At 41.0% G+C, this 14,137-nt stretch overlaps 1 protein-coding gene across 1 annotated transcript in view; it reads left to right on the plus strand.

Annotated features, from left to right (window-relative positions):
* Positions 1-14,137, plus strand: part of LOC131291015 (lachesin) — a 148,286-nt gene that overhangs the window by 111,975 nt on the left and 22,174 nt on the right. Inside the window, exons 2-3 of the mRNA XM_058320207.1 lie at positions 9,384-9,548; positions 12,060-12,245. Coding sequence (XP_058176190.1) covers positions 9,384-9,548; positions 12,060-12,245 — 351 coding nt within the window. The remainder of the gene's footprint in view (positions 1-9,383; positions 9,549-12,059; positions 12,246-14,137) is intronic.

The following is a 14,137-nucleotide window of genomic DNA, read 5'->3' on the forward strand; positions in this document are numbered from 1 at the left end:
CACGCTCGGTTCCCGCTTTCCGCTGTTTGCCGCCGTTTAATGCAGAATCTAAATCAAGTCGCTCAAAACTTTACCGGTTTTGGGTTTTTTTTTCTCTTCGTACTCGTGGTTGTGTTCTTATGTGTCCCCAGGACCGAACTTAGCACAATTTTTTGCGTGCCGGCGGAAGGATCTTGGGAATGAAGGGAACTCTTAAACTCTGAAATGATTTACGCATTGTCGGTTGACGGTTTCATCATTAACCGGGAGATCGTTATCCCACAAAACCATGTGAGTTTGTAGCAAAGAAATATAGAAGAAAATGGTTGAATTATCTCTAGAATCTAAATTGGGGTCATTTTGAACCCAACGCAATTTTCGTTTTTAATATCTCGAAAACAGTTGAAAATTTTTACAAACAAAATAAGGCTTTTCTTAAATTCTAAAACTACATCTAAACCAAAAATTTCAAATTTTTCTGTTCGACCAGTTCTAAGATCCAATTTGAATACTTTTTAGGGGTCATTTTGACCCCTATTTTTAAATCGCTGTAACTTCACTATTGTAGAACATTTTTCAAATCCTAAAACTGTTACTTTTAGAGAACTATCACTTTTTAGTATATTTTTTAACTATCTTTTGATGTTTTTGGTTTTACGATACATTTCTTCCTCATTCCGCAAACTCGGTGTAAAGCAAAAACGGTAGAAATTGAGTTTTTCCAACTGTTATGTATTCAAAATCTATAATGTATAGCCAGAAAAAAAGTGTGCGCTACAAAGATAGTATGTTAAGGAACATTGCAAAAATAAAATCTTAATTTTGCAATTACAAATGACAGAATAATGGAACAAAGCGCTGGATGGAAACATCCTATGGAACATTTTAAAATCTACATTGTTAAGGTCAATTTGTGGCATCATTTTTTGTCTTAAAAATATTAAATTAGTTGTTAAAGGTGGAAAAAATATAAGCATTATAGTGCACACTTTGTTTTTGAATATTTATGGTAAATTAAAAAAAAAATCAAAGTTGAAAAGTATGAAAATTATATTCACATCGATATTTTTTGCTTTACACCGCGCTAGTGGAATGATGAAGTGGTACATCAAAAAATTAAAAACGAAAAAAGATAGTCAACAAATAGAGTAAATAGTAACAGTTTAAGGATTTGAAAAATCTTTAAAAATATTGAAAAAGTGAAGTGAAGTGGAAAAGCATTCGGGGAAGATTCCAAAGCAATGTATGCTAGTGTTAATAACTACAGTTTAGACATGATGCAAGTATTTGAGGAAGATACATCATTCCCATTTTCTACACCATGTTATCTATTTGCTTGTTGACCGGAACGGGAACTGCAACTGCAAGGTTACAACTCCGGAACGCCAAAATGCCCGATTGAGGTATCGATTTTTCAGCCCCGGATCACGGAGCGAGGAAAAGGTCGCAACGGTGTCCTACCGACAGCCGGACATTCATAAATCGTCCCCAGTATCAATCAACCGATGGATGCCAATTATGGCGCAGCTTGGTCGATAGGCTAAGGGCGATTCCCTTCCCCCCTGCAGGGGTGGGAAAAGGTACGGACGTTTCTATGAATATCCTTTCGACACAAAACTAGCAAAACCCTCGCTCGTAGCGAGGGAGATAAACACTCGACGCTCGCAGTCCCTGTCACAAATCGGTCCCTCGTTGCCCTCTGAACCCTTTTCCAGGGTTCAAGAAATCGACAAGATCCTCCCGGGAATGTGGACGGTTAACGCGGAAGGGTGGGGGAAAGTTTGAAAAGCAGCTCACTCGGGCGATTATACTCCGGGGGGGGGGGTCAGGGATCGGGCACTAACGAGCCGCTGGGCTCCGGGAATGCTCAAATCGAGACGCACATTGCTGTTCGGGGACTGCGCCTCGGTGTGTTCGGTGGTGATTCCCGGAAGAAAGCAGCAATTTTCGTAAATCTGGCTTGCAACGCTACCCGAAGAGGGTGAGTGGTTCTTTAGTAAACGAGGAAGAAGTAGGATGAAGATGTGAGTCACACTTTATAAACGTTTCAACGCTGCATGTACGGATTTAGTCGAGCAGCAAGTGATATTTGATGACTTCTTTGACATTGAGAAGACGGTTACGATAACCGTTAGACATACTATAGTACTTCTGGATATATTGAAATGGAAAGAATCTTCATGTAGCTGGGTTTCAATAAAACACTAGCCAGACATATTGTGAGATAGAAAAATACACGATTTATGGGTATGGGATGATGTATAGAAAGAGAATTTGTACGCAACCTTATCGCAACAATAACACACCTTAATTAGAGACTGATCATATGGTATGCATACCATGCACTCTTGGAGAATTTCGGGAATTTGCATATTATTATGCATGTTCATAACGATGTTATTTAATATTTGCCATCACTTCATCTGTTATTTAACTAGAACTTTGTTTATACACGATGTAACTTAGGTTCTTTTTAATTTGGTTTAAGAAATACAGATTTCTTAAAAATGTTTTAAGTAGAGATATTATAAAACATGAGCGAAAAATAAGATCAGAAAACCTAAAAAAAGACGGTTTGTTATTCTAAAAAACTAACCTGAAATTGTTTTTTTCATAGATTAGCAAACTTATATTTTTGTGCGTTAAATCAATTCAAAGTTAAATTGATTTTTGATGACATTAACTCTTTGATAGAAATTAGGCTTATCCTATTTAATGTTATTTCATTATTAAAAAAATGGATCTGAGATTGTAATCTTATCGCTATCTTTTTAAATCTTTAACTGGTTTGATAACTTTTTATACACTGGAGGAAACAAGAATAGCACCACCCTGTTTTTTGCCAATATTTTTTATATTTCGTTAAAATAGAAGCTTTTTTGAGTTTTTTACGTTACTACAATCAGTTTCACAACTTTCCAGTGAATTACGATCGTATTCGTGTGGGCTAATAACGTTGAAATAAAATATTTCATGAAAACAGGGAGGAAATAAAAATAGCACCACTTTGGTTTTTTGTTCAGCAATTGAAGATATTTCAAAACTTATAATTTTAAATGAGTTTTTACGATATAAGTAGTTAGTATGGAACCTAAACTAAAGAAATTACGTTTTATTAGTCGTGTGTTATTTGATTTTCCAAGCCATTTAGAAGACATGGTTCAGGAACAGCATCGCTTCGTTAAAATCAAGCTAAACATCAAAACTGACCATGGTACAGCCCTCTGTTCCCTGAAAATCGGTCTAAAAACCTTCCGATTACATATCATAGCAGTAGGGTTGATGAAACATTCCGGTAACGACGGCCACAAGGACCAACGCGGAATTAAAACCCAGCTTACGGAGATGGATATGCGAATAATTTATAAATAAGGAACAAACCAGGGACGAATAGTGATTCCAAATCATGCAGAATTCAACTTAAGGTGCCAATAAGACATTTGCAGCAAATTACGTTGAGCGGGGAAAACTACAAGTAGCCACAAAGATTCCGCAAGCTTAACATGACAGAGCGACATGCATTGAAACGGTTCAAATTTTCTGTTAGGTATATTTGATGCAGCGACGCATGAAAAAAAGTTTTTTTTCAGGCGAAATAAAGTTCATACTTTGTTTTCTACATGTTTGGTAATACTTTCAGCTAGATCTTCAACAAGAACCTGATGTTAAAATGAGCCGCAACGTTGGTGGTGTTAAATCATCGATATGGGGAGCTCTCTCACTGCGACGAAAGCTTACCTTGCCATGGATTTAAGTGAGAATGAAGTTGTATGTACTAGAAAAAAGATCAATTGAACAAAATTAATCTTGGGTGGGCTTAGACTTCGTTTTCCAATAAAAATATACCGAATTTCGCGAGTTGATATTGACTACAGGTTGGATTCCTGAGCTATCAAGGTGGCCAGCAGGCTCTCTGTATCCTAATCTCATAAAAAACCTTTGGCCTAGTCATGGTCATCGTGTTTATTTTCAAATGTCAAACAATGAAGCAACAACTACGTGCTAATTCGTATTCGTGAATGCTGGGAGCGCCATGAGCAGAACTCCCTGAAAATATGTATTTTGTACCTCCAAATCACCGCGTATTGAAGGGATTAGATACAAATACTCTTATATTTACTAATAAAATCATTAAATTATATTTTAATTGAGGTTTTGTTAAAATATCTTCAATTGTTGAACAAAAAACCAAAGTGGTGCTATTTTTATTTCCTCCCTGTTTTCATGACTTATTTTGTTTTAACGTTATTAGCCCATATGAATACGATCGTAATCCACTGAAAAGTTGTGGAACTGATTGTAGTAACGTAAAAAACTCAAAAAAGCTCTTATTTTAACGAAATATAAAAAATATTGGCAAAAAACAGGGTGGTGCTATTCTTGTTTCCTCCAGTGTATGCTTGTTCTGATTATGAGGATATCAATTTTTTTTTAGAGTTCGCGTTCTTACCCATCACTAGTTTGTTCACTATGAATCTTTTCGTTTACCACCTACCAGGCGCCTCCATCTCATCACAAGCATTTATTTTGTTTGACATTTTGAAAAGCCGATGATAATAGATAGAGAGAAAGAGTGTTATGAAAAAAGCATAAACAATTGTGTTGCTTAACATCAACATAAGCAAGTCCGTCACTTGTAATTTATATTTAGAATTTGTCACATTGCATCCTTTTTGAATTGTTTTATAGTTTTCATCGAACTACTTTTTATTATTACCTGTTCGACAAGCGACTAATAAATAAGTTATGAAATAAATAAAATTAAATAATACAAGCCGTAGAATAATTCACAATGTTTCGTGCAGTAACAATGATTATGTTGTGTGGTTATTTATTTGGGTGCCTCCAAATTGCTACTGCTTGTAGCCTCCAGTACCCTTCCTTACGAAAGCAGGAGAACCAATCGTATTCCAATCGCTCGAGTCCTGGTCCGGTTAATATTGGTACAGTTTCGTTGATGACTTCTACTTTCGATCCGGCCCATTTCATCGGTAGAATATACATATTATTCAAAGTTTCCCCAGCTGTCGACGGTGCACCCTCCCCACACCCTTCACCCACTCCGGGGGTCTAAAACCAAGATAAGGAAGGTACAATAAATCTTAAACGATATTTTCATGAAGCATGCGAATGATGTTGAAAATGTTGTCTTCGACTACTATTCGATAAACGGGCACAATGGGACGGAAAGGGGGTGTTATTGCTTGTGCTGCATCCTGCACATCCCGTAAATGTTCTAGCAGGTCATCCCTCCTGGCATGCTTCCGTTCCATTCATCCATCGCTGTGCTCTGGTGACTTCCACCAGGCCGAATTTGCACAGGCTTTAGATCTACGCACACACACATACACACTGGCTGAGGCAAACTAGCACACAACTATGGCTCGACAGATCGGCTACGGCAGCTGTTGCAACGTCTACCACCCGTCGTACCACCTCCACGAACTGTTGGGTCGAAATCAAACCGGAGAAGACAGTCGCATGGGTGGACGCTTCGTCAGGACATCGCCGCAGTCGAAACCATCATGCAGCGGGCGGAGACTAGAGGCGGGGCCTGTGGAAACATGCAAAGGATGCCCTCTCTTACATCGTGCCATCGGTTTGGTCGCCATGCAACCGCACATAACGACAGAAAGCCATCCAGCGGGACATTTCCAAACCCGAAGACGGAGGAAATTGAAACAAAGCTATAATCTACGGCATCCCCTTTTGTTCCACTCGTCAGAGCCTTCATGAACTACCCCCATGTGTGTGTGTGTGTGTGTGTGTGTGTGTGTGTGCATGTCTCAAGTCCTATGTAAGTGAGCCAGAGCGCTTCGGGCAGACAAAAGGTCAGCGTTATCGGTGATCCTGCGGTTCAGGACGACGAGTTCCGTAGATCTCCATATCGAGCTCTCCCGGCCTTCCGATGCCGTTTTCGAATCCTCTGGGCTCCGGCACTCCCTTCGGAACCCGTCCCCCACCTTTCGGCTCGCCTCTCCCTCGGGAAACGGGCCTCCAATTGAAATATTTCGACTATTTAATTGAATTATTTCAAATAGATTGACATCATCCCAGAGAGTCAAACCCCCGTCGGGTTGGATGGGTGGGAAACCGATTTGAGCGACACTACCATACGCCGTTGTGTGTGTTCCAAACTCCATTTGCTTCTTCCAACCCTCCCCCCATTTCTTGTGACGCTTTTGCCGCCCATCATTACGACAGAGTGTGTTGATAATCTCGAATTGTCTACGAACGGGTCTCCACCCGGTTGAAACCAATAGTTTTCCCACCGTGCGGGCACTCGCACTCCTTCCCCGGAGTGACGATTCGCGATTCACTTTATCGAATAAAAACAAGAACGCACACACACACACGACGAACCGTCGAAAGGCGATGACTGGCGTCTTTCGCTTTCGAAACTCATTTCCATGCAACTCGACTCCGGTTTTGCTCGATGCGGGATACTCGCGTACATTCTTGCACATCATCCCGAAACCAACCCGAGAACACCAAACTCCACCCAAGGGTTTCGATAAGACAAATTGGGAAACGTACTCCTGGTGCTGCAGGCTATAATGCAGGAGTAGGTAGATAGTTTTTAGCGCTTTAATTAAATCCGGTGTAAATAAACAATGTTTTCTTACAAGCTACTGCGTGATTCAACGGTTTCTCAGGCGCATGCGAAAAACGCTTCATCAAAAGACTCTTGGTTGCCTTCGTCTTCCACTAGCAGCTCTAAACATTCTTAGATAGCTAAAACTGTGAAAATCGGATGACAAGAACAGTTTCCTACGGGTTTGAAATTGAAACTAACACAATAGAAGTGACTGCCATAGTTTTTCGATGGTTGGTTACTTCAAAACTTTTATTACGTTGAATAATAAAATATAAATAATGAATTTAAAAGGCTTTTTACAAAAAGAGATAGAAAAGAAACCTAGAAAGTCTAAGCATAATGTAAATGAACCGCTATTAATAACGTTTTACTGAGTCAGCTGATGAAAATGGAAAATGTAAGAATCGAAGCAGTTGGAAACGCGATTCAGAAATATCATTAAAGTTTTAAACTGGACGTTAATGGGGTGCTTCCATTACGATGGGGTCTAATAACTGGCAACCACCAAGAAAGCAAAGACACAACATGCTTTGAAATCATGTAAGAAGCAGTAAAGACGAAAAAACAGTGCATGAAAACTATAAAAAGACTAATGGAAAGTATAAAAATCCTCTGCAAACAGCCTCGCCTTGACATTGAAAAAGTTTGTTCCCTTAAGCCAAATTAATGAAAATAAAACTTGAAAAACGTAAAGCAAGTTCGCATCATTATTTATGAATAAAGCGTTAGCAGACCAATAAAACTTATCTTTATCACTATCTTCTTAGTATTGAATGGAAAATAGACAAGAAAGTCAAAACTCCAGTTTCTTAAATATTCTATTAAATAATAAATTCTTTTTATAACTATTACAAAACACGTAAAATAAGGAAAAAAGAAATGATTCAGAAGGAACAAATACATTAAACCGAAACGAATGATGAAATATGCGTAGCGCTCAGTAAATGTAGCTTCAATTACAGGAGCAGGAGAAGCAAAAACCTGCCAAGCAATTAAATTGCTGCAAACCGTTATCAAAATTAGCGACAGGTCAACCGAATCAAGGTGTCTATGCGTGTGCAATGAAACCGGTCGTTTTGCCACCGACGAAACGCTTCAAAAAAAAAAAAATCGTGGAAAATATGCACCGGATGCAATAAGTTAGTAGAAAAAAGGGAATTCCGGACGTCATGGGTTGTATGAAGCGAAATCCTGGTGCTCCAGATTTACAGGGGTTTTCAGATGATATCATAACAGTAGTAGTATTCATTCTAAATGTATCATGTAATATTCCAACTGCATCAGTTGATTTTATAACACGATCATGTTTATTATAACTTCAAATCAGAATCGTAGCAGTTGAAATTATAATCCTGGTACTTTCAACCATTCATTGGTGCCATAATCGATAGAAAGGACCCGGATTCAACCGGAATCAACCCGGATTCCATCGGATTCAACCTGGATTCCATCGGATTGAACCGGATTAAACTGGATTCAACCGGATTCAACCGGATTCAACCGGATTCAACTGGAATCAAACCGGATTCAGCTGGATTCAGATGGATTCAACTGGATTCAACCGGATTCAATCCGGGTTTAATCCAGATTCTACCAGACTCAGCCCGGACTCAATCCGGATTCAACCCAGATTCAACCGGATTCGACGGGATACAACCGAATTCAAACAGATTCAACCGGTTTCAATCCGGATTCAACGGGACTCAACAGAATTCAATGAGATTCAACCGGATTCAACAGTATTCAACCAGATTCAACTCGGATTCAACCCGGATTCGACAGGACTCAACCGGATTTAGCCCGGATTCAAACCGGATTCATCCGGAAGCAACCGGATTCTCTATCGACACCGGTTGCATCCGGGTGAATCCGTTTGCATCCATGCAGATTCACCGGTTGAATTCGGTTGAATCCAGTTAAACCCATCCGGATTCACCGGTTGAATTTTATAATAAACATGATCGCGTTATAAAATCAATTGATGCTGTTGGAATATCATATGCTCCTGTTAGAAATAATGCTGCCACTGTTATGATATCATTTGAAAATCCCTGTATCGATGATGATGATGATTTTTTCTGTGTTCGACGCCCGGATTTCAGAGAACAGAACATTTTATTTCACTGCCTGTCGACGCAACTCTAAAATGCGACGTACTTCTGGGCTTCACGCACGCACGCACGCACCCCCAGACCCGGGTGATCGGGAGGTTCCATCGCGTGCAATTATAGTTACGATTGAAATGTTTGTCGAGTTGCAGTTGGAAACGGTCCCCAAAACGTGCTCAAACCGGGCATGAAACTCCCCTCCCCCTTCCCCCATCGCGCGACAGCCGGGGTGGGATTTTAAGGGTCTCCCAAATCCCAAATATGTAAAACCGAAACCCAGCGCCGGAACGTGCCCCGGTCGACTCGGTCGAGCTGCAGTTTGGCCTGCACACTGCCTAATGAAGTGTGTGCGGAAAAATGTCTAATTGTGTCAATTATACGCCGCTCGGTGAATCGGCACGCAATCCGGCCAGAAGCGTTGCCTAGCACGGGGCATCCGAAAAACGCAACTCGCTGCGGGAGCGCGCGGTAATAAAGCGCTAGCGCAGCTAACTTCCACAACAAGGGCTCCCCACTCACGCCGTGTGGGCCTTATTAGCGGGTGTAGTTTTCACTGGCACCGCACAAATTCGTGATTCAATATCGCCGTACGGCAGGGGCGGACCGTGGAGCTGCGATTTACGACAAACGAAATTACCCTGGGCCGTTTGGCGAGCTGTCTACAGTGTCCAGGATGCTGCCCCGAACGCAACCGATAGCCTGGTCGAGCCGTACTGACAACCGTATTGTTTCGTGTTCTTAAATCAATTTCAGAAGTGTGCACGTTCCAGCCGGACTTTGCCGAGCCAATCGTCAACATCTCGGTGGCCATCGGTCGGGATGCGACGTTTACCTGTCACGTACGGCACCTAGGCGGTTACCGGGTAAGTCTCGTCCTTTCTTTCAGCTTGCTGTATGTATGTGTGTGTGTGTGCCCCCTGGTACCCCAAACCGAACCGCTCGCTTCCGTTTCGAGTTGCGGTTGCCTGCTAAACGAGCGTCGGGCGCGCCTGAATCCGAAAGCTTCGACTCCAACTAACCTCACTTTCTGAACCTCCGGCTCCAGCGTACCATTTTGCAAATTGTTGGCTCACCCCAAACGGAGGAAGGGCAGGTGGGTGGGTAGAAAGTGTTCTTCGGGTTTGCATCCAGCACGGTGCAGTGCACGCTGAGTCGGACGTGCCCGGGTCGTGCCACTTCCGAGCCGCAAACGATTGGAACGACCGCAAACACGTACCCACGCTGTGCTAAAATGAAGTTCTTCGACCGGGAAACTTTCCCGGCTCCCTGGTTTCCTCTCCCTCCCCCCCCTCTCCTCCTTTCCCTTCCCTTTCCGACCCTTGATGCGGTAACGAAAGCCAATCGAAGGCCGGGAGTGCGCCAGCGTTCAGAAGCAAGCGACGAACCCCTTCGCTCTCTCTCTCTCTCTCTCGAGACTCACTTGCCCTTTGCCGGAAGAAATTAAAGTGTCCGAAAATGACCGCTTCCCACCTTCCGCACTTCGCATTTAATTACATTTCCGCCTGGGTGTTACGTTTAATTACTCGGCTATTGGCGAGTGTATATTTCATCGCGCAACCCCAGCTTGATTTCGATATGGGCGACACGTAGGCATAAACGCGAACCGGAGGTTCGTGATCGCTGGTACCAGTTTTTGCTAATCGAACATAACCGAGGGAATTGCATCTTATTTTTATTAACATCTTGCTCAAGCCATTCCAAATGGTTGGAATATAGTTGCTCCTTCATTGCCGTCTATAAATTCGTGATTAATAAATACAATAATACGTGTGTCGATGGTACCTAGCTTTCCTTACTGTTTTTATTGTCTTGCAATTTGTTTCCATTTGACTTTTATACGTCATCTCATTGCATGAAATGTGTGAAAATAAGGTTAGAACTTGTGGAGCACGTTTCCGAATGCTCCAACATACACATAGCGATATCCTTTTCGTTTCTTCTATTTCAAATTCAACCCTTGTTCTGTTGGAGTTTGTATCCGTTTTTTTTAACGTTTGCTACTTACACGGAGCATCTTTCAAGTGGCTACAGTTTCAGTCTAAATTGTTTGTAGCTTGACAATTATCATCTGTTTGTTGTTGCGGGGCTGCAAATCGCTGCCGTATCGCTTTTTAAACAATTTTAAATTTGTTTATTACAAAATATGTTTGCATGGCGTGTTCAGCTAGTTAGTTACAGTATTTTTTTTCAACATAACATCTACTGTAAAGCTGAATATATTATTCTGAAACACAGAAAATTTGCTTCTATTCTTTGTTTCGTTTAATTTGATTGTGTAGAATTCTTTTTTTGTGATAGTTTCTCCTAATCTGTATTTTTTTCTTTTTTTTTTTTGATGAAGTGTATTACCGCTGGAGGCGACATGAGTAAAGCTAACTCTTGTAGCTCGTGCGCAAGTATTTATACATTTTCCTGTACTGAAAGCTAACGGACTTCCTAACCAATATATTGACTTATTTTTTAAATTTATTTTTGATATTCTATTTATAAGACTGTATAAACTCTTGAAGGGTTTTTTTCACACCTTCTAGTAGTGTTTTCAATTCATGTTTTGAAAGATAACCTTTTGGCTAGTCCTGTTTACTTAAATTAATTTTTGTCAAATAAATATTGGAGTTACCGATTTTAAGTAGTTTTCAATTGCAAATGAGGGAATGGTTTGATGTTAATGATAGCACTTTAAACTAAAATGGTATGTTTGTTTTGCTATAAAGTTTCATGTGTTCAATTGTAAGTACTAAAAGTTTTCAAAGATGTTTTTGGAATTCGTAATAATTACTTCCAAGTAATATTGTCTGTACTACTTGAATAGTTTCCACTATCACTACTTGCATCAAAGTGCAGTTACGAATTACGAATCACAATATTGAAGGATATACATAGTTTTAATTTATATGTTCATAGTTTATAATCTAGTTTCATGGTTAATATTTTTTCATTCAAAAGTCATAGTTTCAGATTCATTGTACAAATGTTTATGGGTTTCTAAAAGTTGGTCGTTGAAACAATAAAAGAGCACGGTTTGTTGTTGGTCTTTAGCTATACGTTTTCAGCTGTAGAACTTTTAGTTTCGCTCAGGTTAGATATGAAAATGGCTTGGAATCTCTACTCTTTCAGATGTAATACCTTGCTAATAACGAAAACATGAAAATAATCAGTTCCAACTGTGGTCCTCAGAATCCGCTCTCGGTCTCGATGTAAAATAAACCCCTGCACCATCGCACCTTTCACGTTTCACCCTTTCGCCTTTCACCAGCAACTTGGGCCTTCCCAGCCTCGGGGGACGGTTTTGGGGAAACTTATAATTTGAAAACGACGTACGCACGCAGAACGCAATCAAAACCTCAACAACCGGCTAACCTCTTGCTCCGCAGGTCGGCTGGCTGAAGGCGGACACGAAAGCCATCCAGGCAATACACGAGCACGTCATCACGCACAACCCGCGGGTGACGGTTTCGCATGCGGATCAGAACACCTGGAACCTGCACATCAAATCGGTCACCGAGGAGGACCGGGGCGGCTACATGTGCCAGCTCAACACGGACCCCATGAAGAGTCAGGTGAGTGTGGGCGGAAGGGCGCCGGGTATGGGATTACTTACGATTAATTCCAAACAATGCTGGTCGAGCTATTAGAAGCCCGGGGTGAAGGGTTCGTTGATAGTCAAAGTTTGCGGAACAAATGAAGAGATAATAACTCCCGGGACGGCACGCCTGGGTGGGTGGGAACAGGGATACATAAACACAAATATGTTCACACAGCCACCTCGTTGCAACGGGTGAGTAGGTCCTGCAGCGCAGTCCCAAGTCTTTGGAACTTTCACACCACAGCTAACAAGAACCGTTCGTTCGAAATGAAGAAATGAAGCAAACAAACAAACAAACGAACGCTAAAGCAACCGGGAACATTTGACGCTACCAATCTGGCAGGGAGCTGTTCACAAAATGACACCGAGTCAGGCAATCCGACGGGAGGGAGAAGGAGTCACCAACCTGTTGCCGAAAGGCGAACGGAAACACCCGGCTTGGCTGTGAAAGGCAGGGAACTTTCGCCATTAATTAATTTCAAGTACTTCCGTGCGAAGTGTTTCGGCTTCTTCGCCAGGCAACAAGCAATCAAGAGCCCGAGAGAGGTGGAAAAACAAACCCGGTAGCAGTAAAAAAGAAAGGAAAAAAAACAAGGGCAGGAAGTTAACGATTGTTGCACTTGTTTATTTAGGGTTTCCCACACGGGGAGAGTGGCAACACGCCACTTAAGGTGGCGGGGAAAAACACCACCTAGCTGCATGTGTGACCTTGGCATGGGAGGGGGGAAAGGGGGACCCAGACAGAGCGTTTGTTGGCACGCAACCTCAAGAAAAACGATCAACCCCTCCTGGCCGGAAGCGAAAGTCAACGGCTTCGCAAAAGAGAGAACAGCAAAATGGGGCAGAACTAACAACAATGCTGGCAAATGGCCAAAAATCACATCACCGGAACTAGCGTTTTTTTCGGGAGGGATGGACACTCTCGCGCGTGCTAAAACCTATCCAATGCGACAAATACGCCGCAGGACCGGTAGAACAAAATAAAACAAGCCCGGAACCACAACAAAGCCCGGCATTTCCGGTCGATATTACGGTGGTTGTTTTTTTTTTTTTGCACCTTTCGACAACGGTGCATACACGGAGATTCAAGGACTGCATACTTACCTTCTCCTCCAGCTTGTTTATTCTTTCTACCACACTTTTAAAGTAATTTTGGCTTTTTTGGCGATAAGTACTAAACAGTTTAATAAACAAGTGAAGAAAGGCACTTGTTTTAAATCTCTTCTATATTTTTTTTAAAGCAAGTGTCATTATTAGTCAATTTAAACACTACATAAGTTGTTCATCGAGTCGTAGTTAAATACTTTTATCAAGACTTAAATGCGAATGCGACTTTGTTAAATTGTGTCTTATAATATTTTGTTTTAATCTTAAAGTAAACTTAAAACAAAATTCAACACTTGTAAAAAATATTCACATTCGGAGAATCTTCCTTCCCTTTATTATCAATTTGAACTAGGAATAGAATGTGTCAAATCGAAAATTAAAATGAGGGATATCCTAAGACACGTTTCCACTACCTAATAGACTTTTCCAATTATCAAGTTTATCATTGTTTTAGCTAGTATGCACCAAGTCCAACGGATTTATTACGACTTGTTATGGTGTAAAACAGTTTTAGTAATTTCCAACATCCGCAACAGTTTGTGACTATGTTGTTAAGTCTATCTTGAAACCTTGCCTTAAAACCAGTTATAAACAATTCAAATTAAGATCATAAAGACTTAACGTAGTTTTGTGCAACATATTTTTCAACATTATAAAGTTCTAGAAGTTTTACCGGGTTTTTAAAGCTTTGCTTCTCAAGTTTTAAGGGGGCTTAGCCAATGGCATTAATTTTTGTTTATATGTTTATATTTATTCATT

This window comes from Anopheles ziemanni, chromosome X, assembly GCF_943734765.1.
Source record: "Anopheles ziemanni chromosome X, idAnoZiCoDA_A2_x.2, whole genome shotgun sequence".
NCBI classification, from domain to species: Eukaryota; Metazoa; Arthropoda; class Insecta; order Diptera; family Culicidae; genus Anopheles; species Anopheles ziemanni.